At 46.7% G+C, this 20,608-nt stretch overlaps 1 protein-coding gene across 6 annotated transcripts; it reads left to right on the forward strand.

The window, feature by feature from the left end:
- The first annotated feature begins 2,550 nt into the window (after positions 1–2,550).
- On the forward strand, positions 2,551–20,600 carry LOC147230875 (ARF GTPase-activating protein GIT2-like). 6 transcript variants are annotated; one of them, XM_086151787.1, is made up of 20 exons: positions 2,551–2,761; positions 3,257–3,390; positions 6,701–6,813; positions 7,980–8,085; positions 9,386–9,472; positions 9,560–9,690; positions 10,461–10,555; positions 10,628–10,673; positions 11,026–11,077; positions 11,195–11,267; positions 11,382–11,479; positions 11,568–11,679; positions 12,035–12,186; positions 12,289–12,441; positions 13,548–13,757; positions 13,937–14,026; positions 14,512–14,594; positions 16,581–16,733; positions 18,554–18,617; positions 18,792–20,600. In XM_086151787.1, exons 1-20 carry the CDS (start codon positions 2,710–2,712, stop codon positions 18,999–19,001), a joined length of 2,214 nt encoding a protein of 737 aa, XP_086007913.1. In that variant the 5' UTR covers positions 2,551–2,709; the 3' UTR covers positions 19,002–20,600. The 6 variants fall into 6 exon arrangements, with proteins under 6 accessions (XP_086007913.1, XP_086007912.1, XP_086007917.1 ...); XM_086151786.1 differs by having other exon boundaries at positions 11,029–11,077; positions 16,578–16,733; XM_086151785.1 differs by having other exon boundaries at positions 2,552–2,761; positions 16,578–16,733.
- Positions 20,601–20,608: the final 8 nt, after the last annotated feature.

Consider the following 20,608-nt stretch of genomic DNA (forward strand, 5'->3'; position numbering starts at 1 on the left):
TCTCACCCTATTCTCTGGATCCTCCTCTTTCACCCCACTGTCCTTCATATCCTCTCTCACCACATCCATCCATCTTCTCTTTGGTCTTCCTCTAGACCTGCTGCCTGGCAGCTCCACCTTCAGCAACCTTCTAACCAGATCTTTGCCCTAGTTTGGACATGATAAGAGGAGTGTTCATGTCCAAACCATCTCAGTCGTCACTTTGTCTCGGTCATACATGTCCTGCACCTCTCTGACAAATTCATCTTTTCCTTTGGTCTTTTCCCCTTCAGGGTCTCCACAGTGAATCCACCTTCTCCATCTCACCTACTTCTCTGGATCCTCCTCTCTCACACCAACAACCTTCATATACTCTCTCACAACATCCACCCATCTTCTCTGTTCTTCCTCTCGACCTCCAGTTCCAGCATCCGTCTACCAATAGCTTCACTCTCCCTCCTCTGTCCATGACCCAACCATCTCTGACCTTCTCTCCAGAACATCTACCATGTGCTGTCCCTCTGAAGGACTCATTCCTGATCCTCTCCATCCTGGTCACTCCCAAAGAGAACCTCAACATCTTCATCTCTGCCACCTCCAGCTCTGCCTCCTATCTTTTAAGACCTTAAAACACCTGATAGCCTTAACTTTGACACTTTATATTTTATTGTATTTCTTATAGCTTGTTCTCTTAAAACGTGCAAAATGATAAATAATGGCAAATGGCAAATAATGAATATACCAGGGATGTTATTTTACTCATTTAAAAGACATTGCCATTTTCAGTGGACAGTGCTTGTAAGAATAAGAAATACAATAAAATATAAAGTGTCAAAGTTAAGGCTATCAAGTGTTTTAAGGTCTTAAAAAGTACAAAGATTTGAAAAATCCCTTCGGCTGAAGGAAGAGGAATTAAAAAGAGGAATTAAAAACGCTCTGACCCTTCTTGAAGATGACATCTGTGTTCAAGGTCCAGTCCAGTTTATTGTCCAAGTGGACACCCAGGTATTTGTAGGTGTCCACAATGTCCACTTCTGTACCCCTGATGGTGACCGGATTCAGGCGGTTCCCCTTTTGGAAAAGCCAAAAGAAGAAGGGGAGTGTGTTTGTGGGGGGGTTGAACCACAAATTGAAGGTGATAGATATCGATCCCCGTCCCTGTGCCGGTCCGATGTTAGACTGGTGCAGGACATGTATGCTCGTTGTGAGACACTGGTACGGTGTGCTGTAGGGGTAACAGAGAAGTTCAAGGTGGAGGTGGGACTCCATCAGGGATCAGCTCTGAGCCCCTTCTTGTTCGCAATGGTGATGGACAGGCTGACAGATGAGGTTAGACAGGAATCCCCATGGACCATGATGTTTGCGGATGACATTGTGATCTGTAGTGAGAGCAGACAACAGGTAGAGGAACATCTAGAGAGGTGGAGGTATGCTCTGGAAAGGAGAGGAATGAAAGTTAGTCGCAGCAAGACAGAATATATGTGTGTGAATGAGGGGAACTCGGGTGGAACGGTGAGGCTACAGGGAGTGGAGATCAAGAAGCTGGAGGATTTCAGGTACTTAGGGTCAATAGTCCAGAGCGTAGGAGAGTGTGGAAAAGAGGTGAAGAGACGGGTCCAAGCAGGTTGGAATGGGTGGAGAAAAGTGTCAGCGGTCCTATGTGATAGAAGACTTTCAGCCAGAATAAAAGGAAAGGTGTACAAGACAGTGGTGAGACCAGCGATGATGTTTGGACTAGAAACTGTTCCAATGACCAAAAGACAGCAGGCAGAACTAGAAGTTGCGGAGATGAAGATGTTGAGGTTCTCTTTGGGAGTGACCAGGATGGAGAGGATCAGGAATGAGTCTATCAGAGGAACAGCACATGTTAGATGTTTTGGAGAGGTCAGAGAAGCCAGACTGAGATGGTTGGGTCATGGACAGAGGAGGGATAGAGAATATATTGGTAGACAGATGCTGGGATTGGAGCTGCCAGGCAGGAGGTCTGGAGGAAGACCAAAGAGAAGATTTATGGACGTCGTGAGAGAGTATATGAAGGTAGTTGGTGTGAGAGAGGAGGATCCAGAGAATAGGGTTAGATGGAGAAGGTGGATTTGCTGTGAAGACCCCTGAAGGGAAAAGACCAAAGGAAAGGAAGAATTTGTCACAGGGGTGCAGGACATGTATGACCAAGACAAAGTGATGACGACGATGGCTTAAATATGAACACTCTGTTCATGTCTAAACCATGGTGAAGATCTGGGTAGAAGGTTGATGAAGGTGGAGCTGCCAGGCAAGAGGTGTGGAGGAAGACCAAAGAGAATATTTATGGACGCAGTGAGAGAAGATATGAAGGTAGTTGGCGTGAGAGAGGAAGATCCAGAGAATAGGGTTAGATGGAGAAAGTTAACTCGCTGTGGCGACACCTGAAGGGAAAAGCCGAAAGAAGAAGAAGAAGATATCGATCCCCGCGCTGAGGGAACAACGGCAAGGAATCGAGCGAAGGATACAAGTGAGGAAGCGGGCAAGGAGACACGGAGAGCGAATTGGAACGGGACAGCGCTTTGTTCGCGGCGGGGAGGGCAGAGCGGCCGGGAGCTGCGTTGGCCGCCTTCAGTCGTTCACGATCCGCCGGACGGCTGAGAGGATCGCCTCCCCCTCGGTTGTACCTGCGCCGGAGCGCTTCTACCGACACATTCGTCCGTCTCTCTCGCCGAGGATTTCTTTCCTTTTTCCCCCTCCTGCCGAGGGATGTCAAAGCGAGTGCGAAGCAGAGAAGTCTGCGCCGATTGCAGTGCTCCGGGTATGGATGTCAAACAAGCTAGCGTTAGCCGCTTAGCTAGGGATGAGCAGCTAGCTGTTAGCTAACTCAGCTAATCCCCCTCCCACACTCCGGTAATTGGCAATTAACTTAGCGGGCTAATTGTACATTCTCTTCTCGGGGGAAACGGGTTGAAAATATGCCCACTTTGTGTTATTTTCCGCGGCGGGGCGATGCCGTGTGGTTCCCCAAAAGGGGAGATGGTCATGGTTCCAAGCCGAGAAAAAAAAAATAAATGGGAATAAAATAAGCAACTAAATGTGCTTAAAGTTCCGGGTTAGCATGCTAGGACCGAAGTGTACCCTAAGACAAGTAGGCTAATGTTGGGTTCGCGTACATGACTTCCAACGTGGGGACTAGTTACTTGCGGGTATCTCGGTTTTGTAAGACTAGTTATGGTCCCGTTTTCTTTGGGGAGGGGAGGTTTAAGGCGTCTTCTTCTCCCCCCCTCTTTCCCGGACCCGCTGGGTCTTGCAGAGCCTCGCTGGGCCTCCGTCAACAGAGGGGTTCTGGTGTGCGATGAGTGCTGCAGCATCCACCGGGGTCTGGGACGGCACAGCTCCCAGGTCCGGCACCTGAGCCACTCTCCGTGGCCCCCCTCCCAGCTACAGGTAAGGGAACCCCCCCTTAAGCGAGTAGGTCGTGTTTGAAATCCAAATTGTCGATGTCAACTTCATGATTTCCTCTGCACCCTCATCCTTGAAGGCCTGATCCTGGATTTGTGCAAATCAGTTTTGAGGTACAAACCTTGAAATTAAATCTCTCTGACAGGAGGCCTTTCTATGTGGAGTTTGCATGTGGGGTTTCTCCCACTGTCCAAACACATGCAGAGGGGGAATTGATAAAAATTGCACCAGCGAATGGTTGGTTGTGTCTATGTGCGGCCCTGCGATGGACTGGCGACCAGTTCGGGGAACCAGCATCTCCCTGCAACCCTGGGTGCAGGATAAGCGGTCGATAACGGATTGATGTAAAGTATGGGTGCATGTGTCACATTTTGCAAAAGCGCATTTCGATATGGCGAAGTTTCCTTCATCGCACCTTGGAAAGACAAGCGATCCAGTCAAATTTACGGAGCCTGTAACGATTGTGGTCTTGTGTTGTTATTTAAGCTGCTACCTCGGCCAGGTCCGCCTCACCAAACGATGGTTTGCGGTTAAATAAAAGGTAAAATGAAACTGACAGATTTCCTTAAATGCGGCCAAAACAACAACAACAACGAACGAGTTGGATTAAGTGGGACTGTGCTGCTGCTCTCAGCTTTGTAGAGGAGCATATTTTCACAACAATCCCGCTTTGGTATTTGCACCATTTTCATTCATGGTTTTCAAGGCATCAGTTTTTCCATTTTCCTTCTCCTCATAGTGGATGTGAAGCACCAGTGTAGCGGCTCTTGGTTAAGACTAATGTGTACAATAACAACTATTTATTCCAGATTAAAAAAAAAAAAAATTTTTAATTGAGCATTTTTCGCATCGCTCTTTTATCCTCTCGCATCGTCCTTTTAAACATTGAAATAAAATGATTAATTGAGATGGAGAGACTGCAGGAGTGTTCGTGTTAAACCGATAAATTGTCAACTCAGTGTCACGCTTTGGTTAAAAAGTTTCCGTGGTGTCGCAAACAGATGAAGACATGAAAATGAGAATTCACACAAATAAATAGAGGAACTCACTGAGCGCTGATTTAAATCAAGCCTGTCAGGGATTCATTGTAATTGTCCCTGTTTATAATAAGCTGAAGTAAAAAAAAAAAAGAAAAGGAACTTGTGCTCCAGAAAAGAACGCCATGTGTTTAAAAACCTGCTCTGCTGCTAAAACGCAACACTTTTGCTGTTTGTTTTTGTCTCTGAGCCGACGTGTTGCTTGTGACGGGTTGCTTAAATGTCATGAACAGGCAGTTTTGTCTTTCTCTTCAGTTTATTCTTACCAGTGTTCTTGAGTGACCGAGTACTAGCAGCTGTTTAATCAAATATGTGACTGCTTTATATGAACATTTCTGACATTTTCTGAACATTTTTTTCCCCATGAGAACTGTAAATGTAAATGAATGTTTAGAAATTAGACACTAGTCAGAATATAGTAGTGGGCCAATAAACAATAATCCGGTATAGTTACTGTCTGTACTGCAAATTTCCACCCAAAGCGAACTGTTCCTTAGTGTTAAACGTTGGCACGAGTGTCCAGTTCTCTCCCGTCGGCTGATATGCTACCCGGCCTCGGGCCCACTGTCAGCGTGAGATGAAAAACCCATACCCCTAGATTCTATTCTGAGTTGTTCTTGGGTTGTTTTTCACCAAAAATTCCAGAAATTCAACCTCAGATGCTGCTAGCTTTCAAAAAATGCATGCGTTGGAAACTTGCAAGCCCTCCCGGCCCGCTCCATCGGAGTGACATTACTCCTATAGTTACACTGGCCTGAAGCCACGGCGACTTCCCCGCTAAATGTTTTTCCTCCTGGCGAAAACTGAAAACCGGAGACGTCGCCTATCCTCTCCGGAGTGAGCCGGTCGGTGGCTGCAGAACACCGCCGTTCATCGCACGAGCGCCACTCCTTCCCGAAGGATGCGCCGTCCGACCGCGCGTCCTCTTAATGCAGTAAAAATTCTATCCCTGGCTTTTTGTTCAGCTGCATCTTGAACACCCAGGGACCGGTTAACACCCTCCGGGGGAGCGCGACGGTCGGGGGTGGAGGCCGATGAAGGCATTTCACTCTGCCAGCGTTTGTCTGCGCTCCATTACTGAATGAAGCAGAGGAAGCTAAAGGGCCGTAAACCAGGCTCCGGTGGGAGCTCGTCCTCTCCGCTGTCCATCTGGCCCTTTTAACCCAACTATGACAGCATCCGTGACTCAGTTGGCTTGGTGATATCACTGGAAGAAACAGGAAGAGAGCGTTGCTGGGAAAAAATGACTGTAGCCCTTGTTTTAGATGTTTCACAATCACTCATTTGATATGTGTAAAATTAGAAGTAGGCTTCACCTTCCATGTTCCCCTGTGTCTGCGTGGGGTTCCTCAGGGTTCACTGGAGACCCTACATTGTTCAGATGTTGGAATGAGAGGGTGAATGGCTGAATGTCTCAGTATGTGGCCCTTTGATTGGCCGGTTCCAGGGTGAACCCTGCCTCTCGACCAATCACAGCTTGGATTAGGTTCCCTGCGACGCTGACCGAGCCAAGGAGAGAATTAATATCCATATTATCGTATTTATGTTACTATTTATATTACTATCCTCATTATAACCTGGCATAAAAATATTGGTTCGACTTTTTGACATTTTTTTTGTATAGTCCTCACAGCTCTTGACAATTTAAAATTGATTTCTAAACATTTTTTTCTGACGCATATTCACCTGATTGACGGAAGTCACCGCTGCAGAGACAGGTGAGTTACTAGAGATAGGTGAGTTACTAGAACAAAGAAATCATCTAAAATAAATGAGCTAATAAAGGGAAGTTAATAATATGGGATTTTCTTTAGGATTTTTTTTTTTAACAGAGGCCTTTAGCAAGAGTATAGACACACTTTGTTTTTATTTCTGACGCGCTATTTTTCAATACCAAAGCAGATGTGCTTTATATCTATTTCTCACTCCTGTATAGTTTATTCTTTCACTTCACTAAAAACAGCATTGCAAAATTACTGTGCGGGTCGTCATTGTGATTGTTAGAAAATCCAAGATGAGACGTTTTTAAAGGGGTTAATAGTGTGTGTTTCCCTTGGCTGCACTGAAGGAAGAAGACTTTGTGTTTCTGACTATGTGGTATCGACGCGGCCTCATCGATCGGCGTATCGGCTGTCTGCTCGAACCACATCATTGACAGCCGCAGAACAATAACGCAGTCAGCCCCGGATTATCTCGGGTACTTCAGTCCTACAATTGGACACCACTGTGAACCCATTCTCTCCCCTGTCTGGATGTAGATGGTCCAGACGCTCTACGGCAACGGAGCCAATTCCATATGGGAGCACAGCCTGTTGGACCCTTCCTCGTCGGTGAGCGGGAAGCGCAAGGCCAACCCACAAGACCGGGTTCAGTAAGTGCCGATGTTTATCGCGTCGGTTCTCGGTTTTGTCAGCGATTGTCGGGCTTTTGCGGCCATTCGGCCGCGTCTCTTCCTGGAGGAATGGGATGTGTCGCTGAGGATTCGTCCAGACTTAGAGAGCTCTGATGGCTACAGTGATCTTTTTCATTGTTGAGGTCAGCCAGCATGTATAATCGGTCCCCTGTTCTGTTAGCGTGATTCACGGTTTGACAACGGGAGCGTCGGCATGGCCTCGCATGGCTAATGCAACCTAGGGAAATGCAGTTTTGCGAAATTCTAATCTTGTTAGCGGTGTGGCGTTGATTGGGTAGCGTGTTTTGACGATGGTAATGTGATTATCCTGGTGAATGATTCATAAGGGGCTTATATAGCGGCTTAATTGTTAATGGTTTTATAACGAGTGGTGTGAAAGGCCTTTATGTTCTTCATCCATGGGCAACATGGATCTCACGTCTTATGTTTTTATCCCAGTCGGTGCAAGATGAATGAATAACCTGTTTAGTCGGCCATTAAAAGCAGTAAAAATATCTAAATGTTGGCATTAAATCATGTGAAAATGTGATGTTAATCTGCATTTATCCTCATGGAAATTGTAGAATTTATTTCATCGTCAGGTTTTTTTTTTTTTTTTTTTCATTCAAAGAAACGTGAATTACAGTACAATTATCAGAACGGGATACGTTTGAGCAAATCAAAAGTGAGATCGCAAAGAGGCAAACATTAAAAACAAATGGTTAACTAAATAAACTTGGGAATAGATAAAGATGAATAGTGACTGAAGCAAATTAGTTTATCCTTTAATTTCATGAGCTTGGTGAATTTAATTTCATATTAACTCATTGAGTGATTTGGCCATTTACCTGTATAGATTGAACTGCCTGGCTCTTCCAAACACAAGTTTTGTGCTTTTGTTCCACAGAAAATAAACAGCGAGGCATATTGTAAAGAAATAGCCTGATTCAGAGCGGCAAGGAAACGAATGAATTACTAAATGTTCCTAAATACAAATGTAATGATTGAAATCGGTGACTGTTGTTGTGCAAATACCAAGAATACTGTGACACCCGGCAAAAATATTAGCAAAAATACGGAGTGATTGGTGTTCATCCACTCCATTATTATAGGCCGATGAGATAAATATGAAATTATTTTCCCAGTCCCAACAAAACAGAGTTCATAAAGGCGAAATACCAGATGCTGGCGTACGTCCATCGGATGCCTTGCAGAGAAGACGACAGCGTGACTGCCAAGGACCTCAGTAAGGTGCGTCGTTTCCTCCCCTGTTTCATGCACTTGTTTGATTTTTCACAACCCGTCTCATCATTTCATGTCGGGTCCAAGGTTTTCTCCCAGTCCGTTTTTCAACCAATTAATTTCGCCGGCGTCAAGCCGTGACTCAGATTTTCACATCAAGGCCGCGCCGGGACCGGGCGACCAAATAATACATCCTGATGGTCCGATCCGCTCCGGCGGCAGCTGCCGTCGTTTCACACTCATCCCAGACTGGTGCTCTGAATGTCACGTTACGGCTCGATAAATGAGTAAGAGTTGGATTCCATCCACATGAATGGCTGGTAGTCCTGTATGCCTGCATGCACAGATGAGTCACAGCTGAAAAATCAGGATTTATTCTGAGGCCGGTGTGTGTGGGCGATTACAAGGAGCGTGTATATGTGTGTGACGCAAATCTGGAGTTTATTTAAGTCGCGGTATTGGAAGATTTTGCGTCATTTCTATCGATGTAACCGTTATCAAACCCCCCTGACTGTCTCATGATGATTTTAAGAATAGATGTACGGCTACAGTAGAATCTCGAGTTCTCGTGGATACTCAGCTTTGTGTTTTGAAACCCGTGTCTCTGTCCATGAAGTGGCGTTTAAAGACAGCGGGACACAAGCTAGCCTAGAGAAAATCATGGAAAAACACCAGCGAGGTGCGTGTGTGTGTGTGTTGTGGACTCGTCCGTGAAGAGAGGGAGAAGTTGTTGTGATGGAGAGCTGAGCCTGTGAGAAGGCGGGAGATGTTGGCGAGGATTTTTTGTTGCGGCGGACGGCGGGAACGTGGGCGGACGAGGCATCGGAAGAGGCGTTCAAAGCCGGTCGGGGACGGTTTGACAGTTTAGATATGACGTGGAGCAAAGTTACATTTAGCATAGCATTGTAGCATGAAGGAGCCAGGAAGTTAAGGATGGAGAACCGGATGAAAAATTAACCTCCGCCGCCGCCGCCGCCATCTTCATCCCAGCTTCAGAGTAAATACAAAAAACGCTTTGTTTCTTTACATTCTCCTTTATTATCTCGTGATTTTTAAGCACTTTTTTCTTCACAAATCCAGGGACTGGAACAGATTAATAGCGTTTCAATTCTTTTGAACGGGGGGAAAATCAATTCGGTCTACAAGCAAATTGAGCTACGAGCTCAGTCACAGAACCAATCAAACTCCGAAGTCAAAGTATCGCTGTCTATTTGTAAACCTCGGCGGTTAGAAGCGCACACAGAAACGTGAACGGGTAAAAGATGCTGCCACCAGGGATGGAGTTCACTCCTCGGGCTTCTCTCCGCAGCAACTGCATTCTAGCGTTCGGACGGGGAACCTGGAGACGTGCCTCAGGCTTTTGTCTTTGGGGGCGCAGGCCAACTTCTTCCATCCAGTGAGTGGGATAATCTTGCTGAATAATTGTTTCCAGCGTGAGCCCCGTGGTTATTACTTCTAATGACACGTTTTGTTGGGGCCGCAGGAGAAAGGAAACACTCCGTTGCATATAGCGGCAAAGGCCGGGCAGATGTTGCAAGCAGAGCTGCTGGCAGTGTATGGAGCCGATCCAGGGGCTCTGGACTCCGGTGGAAAGACTCCCATCGATTACGCAAGGTTAAACACACTTTGTTTTGATTTATTTGTGCTATCTCTTAACAGTATCTGCCTTAAAATTGAATATTTAATCCCACAAAAAGCGGCGACGCATAAAATGACAGTCACTGCCCGGTGAAGGTGTTTGGAAAGCACTTCACATGTTGTCTTTTTCACACTAATTTGTCAACTTTACAATAATAATTATCCTGCCAAGTCTTTAAACTGCTAACTGCTAACTGCTAACGGTTACGCATGACCGGTCTGTGGTGTGATCGCAGTCGTCGCCTCCAAACACACAGATGATTGTATTGTTCTCCGGACTACAGGAAATGATGAACATCCCCCGCAGAGATTTAAATATACACATACAAAACACCCGGATGTCTGTACTATTTATGTACCGCCACTAAAACTCACATTTCCACTTCACGAGAACGCGAAAGAAGAAGATGTTAATGAGCTGCTTGGTAAAATCGGGGGGGGGGGGGGGGCGTCAACCCACGCAGCTGTTTGTGGAGATGAATACAATTTTTAAAATATTTAGCATGCCGTGAACAATAGACATACTGAAAATAGAGACCGGAGAATGAAAGGGTCGCTTTGTAGCAGAGCTGGTTTAGGAAAAGCTGCTACAGCATCAAAAAAAAGAAAAATTCAATAACAATAAGGGCAGGGATTTGTTGGATGCTGCAGGGGAATGTCTCTCACGCTTGTCCAGCATTTGCAAATTTTAGATGCCAAGTACAAATGCTGTGTTTCTCAAAGCGGTCCGTTCCTCCCGTCGGCAGGCAAGCCGGGCACCAGGAGCTGGCGGAGCGGCTCGTGGAGATCCAGTACGAACTCACCGACCGCTTGACCTTCTACCTGTGCGGCAGGAGACCAGGTGGGTTTGCTCGGACGAACCCCGCGTGGAAGTTCTACTCCGTGTTTGGCTGACGACGCCGTTGTGTTGCAGATCACCGAAACGGGCAGCATTTCATCATTCCACAAATGGCGGACAGGTAACGGCTCGGGCAGAAATCTACCTGCCGCTTCCACAAAATGAAATTTAGTCGCCCCCCCCCCCCGGCCCCTCGGAACCGTAATGACATTATTGGCATCTGCTTTGTGACTGATGGTGGCCTCCGCGGCCCCGGAGTGGAAATGAGCTTGTTTTGTAGCTGCAGAATGTACATGTTAAAACAAACCCAACATTTATACGTCAATTGACATCCCGCTTGTTTCCACTCTGCCTTCCTTTGACGGCTAAGAAATAAGTAAGTAGGTTTCCACCGTTTCTAATTTCTGTGTAAGTCTTCTGCCTGTGGAGCTGTTTTTACCGAATGTTAAGCGGATGGAATTTCTCGCCCGAAGCAGTCTAGATCTGTCCGAGTTTGCAAAAGCCGCAAAGAAGAAGCTCCAGTCTGTAAGTCATTTTCTCCTTTTATTTTTTTTAATTAAAACAAAAAGAAAATCTCCCCATTCTGCATTGTTTCTCGCTTGCGCCGCAAATAAAAGGCATCTTCGTTTTGTTTTGTTCCAGTTAAGCAACCATCAGTTTGAAGAGCTCGCCATGGATGTTTATGATGAAGTTGACAGAAGAGAAACAGATGCAGGTTTGTCCGTATTTCTTGCACGCACGTGTCGCTTTGTAAGATCTGCTACGACTTCGTAGCCGCGCATTATCGCGTGTTCTGTTTAATCGATGTCATATTGTTGGTATGTTTCAGTTTGTTTGGCCACTCAGAATCACAGTACACTCGTAACAGACACCACCGTTGTGCCTTTTCTGCCCGTGAATCCTGAATACTCCTCAACTAGAAACCAAGCAAGTGCTCCTGCCATCTCTATCCGCTTTTCACTCGCGACCCGCCGCTTTTCTCTCGACGTGATCGCCGCGCTCTCCTTTCTCGTAGGGGCGTCAGAAACTGGCGAGGTTCAGCGCGCACGAGTTCGCCACCCTGGTCATCGACATTTTAACGGACGCCAAGCGACGGCAGTGGGGTAACTCCTGCGAAATTCCCAAAGGTACGGCAGAGGTCCTCGCGTTTCAGCTGCAGATTCTGTCCCGCTAGCCTCCGTCCGCGCCGTGGGAGTGGAACTGAAAGGAAGCCAAAGGAGATGCGGAATTCCACCTGGAGCCTTGCGTCTGCGTGAGGCCCGTGCAGGCTCCGCTATGTAGGCCACACTTGGAATGAAGACCATATGCACCCATGTTTGCTCTGAAACGCTGCCAAACACACGTTGTCAATTGGGATCTAAATCATGAAAACTCCCGCGCTACGTCAGCGGGAGAATAGGTCATCCTGCTCGCTCGTACTCCGGATACCTCCTTTTCGTTTTATCGCTAGTTCTGCAAACCGGTGTTGTGTCGCCCTGGCAGACAGCGTGGAGCTGATCCTCCAGGGGATAGACAGTCGCCACAACAGCGACGGCCAGGACAACGACCAGCCAGATTACGACAGCGTGGCGTCGGATGAAGATCCGGTGCAGGAGGCGACCTGCGGGGACGGCTGCAACGACGGAAGGGCAAAGGTTTAGTCCGTTCTCACGGTTAAATACCACATACCTGCGTTTTTGTTTCCCTTTTTGAACGCCGGGGATAAATCTTTGTCGGCGCACCGCGTTCCCCCGCAGAGCTCCGAGTCGTCCGACCTGTCCGACGGCCCGATCACCGTGCAGGAGTTTATGGAGGTGAAGAGCGCTCTGACGGCGTCGGAAGCTAAAATACAACAACTGCTTAAAGTAAACTGCCACCTGAGCGAGGAGCTGCGAATGATGCAGAGCAAGGTCGGAAATCTCACGTCCTCGTAGCCGAAGCGGCTTTTGTTGTCTGATTGTTATCTGTCGTTTATTTCTACGCTTTATTTTCCTTCTGTAGCTCAGCGTGTTTCAGCATAACAGACAAGGAACAGTTTAGAATTCATGACACGTCGCGTGCATTCAACAGTGAACCGTTGTCTTCGGGCCGGGGAAACATTCTTTGATTTATAAATAAATGAAAACTCAATAAGACGTCAAAAACGTTAGCCGTAAATCTCCGGGGCAATTCTGCGCTTCCCGTCCCGGCGCGGAAAAATGATTCTCTTGTATCTTTTTTTTTTTTTTGGGCTGAAATTCTCGGGATAATAAGAGACCGTCATCTGGTCATCTGACTTCCTGCGGTTTGCCGTTTCACTGGAGCTAATTCAACGGTTCTTTGTGTCGTCGTCGGAGGAGGAGGAGGAGGACGGATCCTGTAAGGGTCCCAGTGAGGGAGCACGTGTTGCCTTGTTTAGCGGGACTCGGCTGAAATCTGCATCAACTGGAACGAGAGTTGTTAAGAAAAGATCGACACCTCCTCCCGTTTCGGTCGCACGACAAAATAATGGACGCAGTTAAAGATTAATTTCAAACGCTGCAGTTTAAGGACGAAAACACACACACACACACACACTTAGAAAGGGCTCGTATTGGTGACAGCTTTGACCTTGTCCGGCACAGAAGGACACGCCGTCGTCTGTTTCAGTCCGAGCGAGACCGAATATCATGTTACGTCGGAGAAGATCTGAAACCAGAGATGGTCACAAAGTCTTTTTTTTTTTTTTCCCCTCATTGTTCTCTGCAGGTGTTGTTTTTAGCGCTCTCTCGGTAAATAAGGGCCGTCTCTGCCGCGGTATTTTCCCAAGGGCTCTGATGTTCAGCAGCTGCTGTCAAAACAGTGTCAGCACTCGAACTTCCTTCTTTTTTGTTGTTGTTGTTGTTGTTGACGTGAAACCAAAAACAACAGGCGAGTTGAAGAGGGGTAGCTTCTCTCCCCGAGCGCTCTATTATTAATGCCCGGCCTTTGGAAGGAGATCTTTCACTGCGTGGCGTCGTACCAAATGGCGTTTTGTCCCCCTCCTTATCATCCGCAGCTCAACTCCCTGCAAACGGAAAACACCACGTTGCGATGGCAAACCCCCGGCGGACAGCAGAACCCCCAGGGGCCTTTGGCTCGACACCCGGCTCGCGGAGGCCGAGCCATGTCCATGTACGAGACGGGCTCGTCTCCCAAGCAGTTCCCCCACCGCGCAGACGCCTCCCGGCACCACGACGGCGTGGTCTTACAGCCCTTCCCCACCAACGTAAGCGCCGAGGCTCCCGCGCCGCCGCTCGGTTGTTCCTCGGAGACGGATGCCTGGCTCGGGGCTGGTGTTTTTGTTTTTTTTGTTCATTTGTTTTTCATTCATTCATTCGATGAATTGACGAATTCATTGCATCTCAATAGAGTACGCTCTGCTTGGTTTGACCCTTTTTTTTCCAGATTGGGAGGGGTCCTTTGGGGACGGCCGCCTCCTCCCTCCCTACCTTCCCCTCTTCCCTGTCCTGGTCCTGGGACGAGAGATCTCGAAGGGTTAAGTACTGAAGTTCCTCTGGGTCCAGAGGCGGCACCAGGGGACCTTTGCAAACTCCCGCTTCACCCTGTAGTCTTCTGTCCTTTTACTGTTTTCCCCCCCCCCCACAAAAAAAGGCTTTTTACCAGCATCACCTGCCTGGCTGCATCTTCTACGGTTCAGAACAACCGTTTTCCTTCAAATCCAGACGGATCAGAAAGCAGTGACCCGTGAGCTTCAGAGTCTTGGCCGCTCACCATGAGCTCATCTTCCTCCTCAGGACTTCCTTGCATCTACTAATCGCATCCTCCGCTCAGCATCACGTCACGGCGACGCTCCCGTCGTTCGTTCGTTTCGGCCTCCGTCCGCTCGAAACCAAACCCGCGATGTTCGACCTCGGCTTCCCTTCCAGAAACGCATGATTCTGAATTCTGTGTGCAGAAGCTGCTTCTTTTAAAGCTTTGGTCGTGCAGAGCGTTGAAGTTTGGTGCTGATGGTCCTTCAGGGCTGCAGCCTGGAGGGACGGAGCACGGCGGCGGAGAACGATTACGACGCCACGCCGAACCACTCGGAGCTGGAAGAGCCCCGGTGAGGGTTTTATCTTTGACTCAAAGCCTCTGTCCGCTTTAAACTCTCGGAAACATTTGCGTATTTCACTGTTTTTGAACCAGCTTTTAGGAAGGTAAAAGCAAAAATCACTAGTTTTCAGTGGATTTTCCATTTTAGCCTTAAAGCCCTGGATTTGATACCACGTCGTGTGTTGTTATTATTAGTAATAGTATTATTATTATGATTATTACGCGGGTTCACGTTATGTAAAAACTTTTTTTCAACTTTATTATTATTATCATGCGGGTTCCAGTTATGTACAAACAGTTATTTCAACTTAATTCAATCACCCATCATCCATTATTATTACTATTATGCAGGTTTAGGTTATGTTTAAACTGTTATTTCAACATTATTATCATTATTATTATTATTATTATTATTATGTTTATTAATATTATTCTGCGAGTTCAGGTTGTGTATACACTGTTTTTTCAACTTTATTGTTATTATTATTACGCATGTTCAGGTTATGTAAAAACTGTTTTTTCAACTTTATTATGATTATTATGCGGGTTCCAGTTATGTACAAACAGTTATTTCAACTTAATTCAATCACCCATCAACCATTATTATTAATATTATGCAGGTTTAGGTTATGTATAAACTGTTATTTCAACATTATTATCATTATTATTATTATTATTATTATGTTTATTAATATTATTCTGCGAGTTCAGGTTGTGTATACACTGTTTTTTCAACTTTATTGTTATTATTACTACGCATGTTCAGGTTATGTAAAAACTGTTTTTTCAACTTTATTATGATTATTATGCGGGTTCCAGTTATGTACAAACAGTTATTTCAACTTAATTCAATCACCCATCAACCATTATTATTAATATTATGCAGGTTTAGGTTATGTATAAACTGTTATTTCAACATTATTATATATTATTATTATTAATATTATTATTATTCTTCTGCGGGTTCAGGTTTTGTCTAAACTCTTTTCAGCTAACAGGTTTGAGTCCACTGCTTCCTCATCAGCGTGGTTCAGTAAAAATGATAGATTTTAAAAATGTTTAATGTTTAATGTGTGGGACCAACACAGATGTTGTGGAGCAGAGTTCACTGCAGGAGGACTTTGCTCCTGTGTGCCAGCAGGCCTTCCTGCCTCGAGATACATACCTGACCTCTTGATAATATTCATTCCCATCTGATAACTAATGCAATTTGATCCCAAACGTGTACTTTATGAAGTTTTAAAGCTGCGAGACGCTCAAATTAAGCAAGGCAGAGTTGACTGAAACATGAAAAAATAACTTTGAATAAATATTTATACAGTCAATAATATATGGATGTGCTGTTTTTCCAGTTTTGATTGATTTCATTGGACCGTCACACTCGACTCCTATTGTATATACACACTGCTCAAAAAAATAAAGGGAACACTTCAAAAACACATCCTAGATCTAAATGAATGAAATATTCTTATGAAATACTTTGCTCTTTACACAGTTGAATGTGCCGACAACAAAATCGCACCAAAATGATCCATGGAAATCAATCGTATCAACCCATGGAGGTCTGGATTAGGAATCACACTCCAAATTAAAGTGTAAAAACAAACTCCAGGCTGATCCAACTTTGATGTAATGTCCTTAAAACAAGTCCAAATGAATGTGTGTTGCTTCCTGAGTGGACACTATGATTTCACACAAGTGGGATTGACTTGGAGTTACATTGTGTTGTTCAAGTGTTCCCTTTATTTTTTGGAGCAGTATATTGAACTACATTTGTGTTTTTCACACGGTATTATTGTTCGGTTGTACTTCTGTGTTAATCCCAAGGTGTGACCGAGTCCAATTCCCGGTATAAAAGCTGATTCTGAACGTCTCTGCGAAACCACATTGTTGAAATGAAGTCTCAAAACCCGAGGCGCTCCGAAAAACCAGGCCGACGCAAAATAAAATCATTGCAAACATGCAAAACGAGCCTCGCCTCCTCTGTCTCCAGCAGCCCCCTTCCGGCGTCGGAGGCGGCGGAGCCGGAGGACGAGGGCGAGGAAGACGGCGCCCTGCCGTGCACGGAGGACGTCATCTGCAAGACGGAGCAGATCACTAAGAACATCCAGGAGCTTCTGCGGGCGGCTCAGGAGACCAAGCATGAAAGGTACTGCATGTTTAACGCGCTAATCCGTGCTGTCGCCTCTCACACGGAATAAACTATTTTTGTTTGTATCGTTTGTCGTGCCTCCAGCCGTGTGGCGAGGGAGGGTTTCGTTACGGATTCTTCAGAACCGCGTTTTTTATTTCCGTGTTTTTCTCGAGAGGCCGACCGGCGCCTCCTCCACCTCCGTCTCAGCCGCTTCTTCTAGGTCAGCGGTTTCCAGTGGTTTTGCCCCTCGGGGGCTCGGACGCCGCCGGCTTTCAAACGGGCTGATTCACACCCGGGCGGCGAGGAAAAAACGGCGGCGGTATTAATAGCCCGTGCTCTGGGCTCGCCGTCCCTGTGACGGCGTGTCCGTGGGAGGTACGACTCGTGTCCGACGCAGGTGACCGCAAATACCTCACGCTTTTAATCCCCGTTCCTCTGAGACCAGCGAGCACACGGTTACATTCACACACCGGGATATTTAAGGACTTCCATTTTCATATTTTAACAGGACTTCATGGTTTTCTCTTTGTCTTTGTGACATAAATAAGCCTTGCCGATCTTGATACTTGGCTGACCCTCAAACTGTGAGGAGTTCCAGATCTCTAGTTGTTGTCGTGTCAACAAGCTTCCTTTAGGAGACAAAGGGGAAAAAACGATGCAAATATCCGATTCAGTTTGATATGAAAACAGTGTTATTTTGAACGCAGGTGTCTCTGAAGGCCAGGCCTGCTGTTATTTAGCCAAAATGTCCCCGTTCTCCTTTCTTTCCTGCCGCCGTCGAGCCGAACACACCGTCCTGCAGAGGGTGTCGTAACACCGTCTCTCTAGAATATCAGGAATTGTAGAATTACAACGGCACATTGAATAGAACTTTTCACGTGTCAATTCAACAAAACTTTTTTTGCCGCATCCTGTAAAATAGAAAAACCCCAGCAGCTCGGCCGGAGTGAACCTGGCGGTGGCTGCTCGGTAAGCAGATTCCCCCGAAGAGGACGGCTGACGCTTAAAAAAAAAAAAAAAAAGGATAAGCCCTTAAAAACACCTGGAGGAACTCTTTTCATTGCAGAAAAATCTCGTTCCGTGGTCGCAGCCGGTCCGGCTCGCAGAAACGGACCAGACCGAATGCCAGGATGGAAAGTGAACGGCGTGGACGTGGCTCTCGCCGTTCCCGAGAGCCGCGTGGATTTAGATCCCGGATCGAGATATTCTGTATTATTTTTGTTAAAAAAGCACGTAGATGTAAACGGTGTTGATCTTTGGCGCCGACCTCCCTCGGCTCACTCGGACCTTTGGCTGAAAGGGAACGATTCAGATCTCGTCGGATTAACGGAGGCTTTCTGAGTTACCATTCTGCCTCTGCGGAGGATTTTCACCCATTTGATCAAATTCAAGGTTCTGCCGCGGATGCGTTCCTGCTCTGGGACGCATTTCCATCCAAAGTGTCTTTTCTTTTCCACGAGTTCATCTAAATTCCGACGGCCTTCCAGCATCCTCCGGCACCCTGCCGTGGACCGAGCGCGCTCGTACCGGCGCTCCCTTCACGCTTGCGTGCTACATTTCAGTAGCGGAGCGTCGCGGCGCTCTCCGGCGCTCTCCGGCGCTCTCCGGCGCACACTGCTCCATTATACCCTCCCATGCCGCAGATAAACCCAGTATTGTTTCCCCCCTCGGGGTATTTGCTGCCAGAGAACTCACATTCCTTCAGAAGTTGTGAACTTGATACTAATGTTTGCTCTCCTTTTCCAACCCCTCGCCTGAAATGCAGGAAATATGTAGCACAACATCTATTTACATTTGTGCAAACATTTTAAAGCGGAGCGTTTTGTCTCCCCCAGCTTTCTGCCCTGCTCAGAAAAGATCTGCATGGCGGTGACGGAAATGGCCGCCCTGTTTCCCAAGGTAAGAAGCATCCGCAGGCTCGTTTAGAAACAACCCGAGCCGCCTCCGGCACAGATATCAAATGACTTTGTTGTGAGTCTGCACACACACACAGTTTATTTTTGGATGCTAACATTTCTTATGAAGTCTGCATCCTGGTGTGTGTGTGTGTGTGTGTGTGTGTGTGTTTTGCAGAGGCCGTCGTCGGAGACGGTGCAAGGCTCCCTGTGTCTGCTGACGTCCAGCGCCGGCCGGCTGCACGGGGAGTGTCAGAGCGCCGCCGAGCACCAGCGCTGCCCGTCGGACATCCAGCTGGTCACCCAGCAGGTCATCCAGTGCGCCTATGACATCGCCAAAGCTGCCAAGCAACTCGTCACCGTGACGACCAAAGAGAACAACAACTAACACCCTCCTCCTCCTCCTCCCCAACAAACACTTGTGACCTTCCCGAATACAACGCTAATTTCAGTGTAATCAGTGTTAACATCTTTTTTTTATATATATATATATTCCAATATTATTGATAGGAAAGTTCACATTCCTTGAAGTGGTCAAATTCCTTTTTCATCGAACGAATTAATCAGAAACTTTATTTATTGTTTTGTTTTGTTTTTTTACGTTGTAGAATGGAGTAAGCACCCGCCTTCAGAGATGTGAATAAAATATGTCCGCAAATATTTTACCTCACAGAGCGACAGGTTTGTTCCACGCAGGTTTCCCTCGAAAAGTGCAATGTTTGAACCCACGTCAAACCAAACATTTAGCGGTTGAGCCTTTTTTTTTTCTTTCTTTCTTTCTTCTTTTTTACATTGTAATTTTCACCGGCGGACGTCAGCCGAGTTATCCTTGAAATCTTTGCGAGGCCGACGTCGGGGAAAAACGAAGATCGATGAGTTTTATTTTTATCTTCGCCATCAACTAGCTTCTTCCCCGTGTTGCGTCGGTGCTTCGTCTTTCCCCGCTAAGCCTGCATTTATCATGTATCTCCCTCTGTGAGCGCACTCCTCACATCCAGACCTTCAGCTCACCGATAGCGGACGAGCGGCGAGAAGCGATTGGCACGACTTTTTCGATTTGTATTCGGAAGATAGCGTCAGTAAGGCGACCGCGGGGACGCTCTGCGCGGTTTAGCGTGTTTGCAAAGGAGTCGTTTTCCAACATTCGTCGATCGCAAAGACGGACGCCAAGAAGTGTCAAACAACAAGAAGTGTCAAACAACGCGACGTCAGTATTTAGTCCCGGATTGTTGTGATACCACTTTGCTTGTTTCGTGAGAAAACTGTGATTTTTCCGGGGTGCGTCGGAGGCCTCGGTCGGCCTCCGTCCATCCAGCGGGCGATGGCACTGCCGACCCCCCCTGTACGTGTCCCCCGTCCTTTTAACGACGTTATGCAAATATATAAAAAAAATATATGTATCAATGTCATTCTTGATCAGAATATTCCAAATGCTAATCTATTTATGAACTCTATGTGGTACCTCTGAGGAAATATCTGTTTATTTTCATAAGCTTTCGGTCCGTCCCGAGGCCCGGGACGCCCGGGACGGAGAACTTTCTGTGCTGCGACTCGGATCCGACGTGTTTTCTCTTTGAGCCGCTCGAGTTTCCAACCAGGGGTGGAAGAAGTCACGGCCTCCATCCATCCAACGCTCCACCCTTGCAGAAGGGAAGGTTTCAGGATGCCTTGTTTTTCTTCTGCAGAAGACCTTGTGTTCTCTCCATTCCCAAATAAAGTGACGTTCTAGATGTTCCTCACCAAACACTATCTCCTACGTGCACGACCTTCTAGATTCATAATCAACCCCTCCAGATGTGGCGCCTCGCCGATAACACTCGCGTCACCCGGAAGTCGTTTCAAAATAAAAGCACGGATCTCCGGGAGAACAACTTGTACTCGATTACTTTCCACTCCTGGTTGGTAACTTCTCCTCTTCTGGTCCCACAGCCGAGCCGCTGCTCCCAAACTACCCTGCCTTAGATTAATAAAGTTTCATTCAAACCTCTTGGCTTG

The sequence above is a fragment of the Fistularia commersonii genome, chromosome 9, assembly GCF_037954325.1.
Source record: "Fistularia commersonii isolate RoL2024-O1a breed Wild chromosome 9, RoL_Fcom_v1.0, whole genome shotgun sequence".
Taxonomy (NCBI): Eukaryota; Metazoa; Chordata; class Actinopteri; order Syngnathiformes; family Fistulariidae; genus Fistularia; species Fistularia commersonii.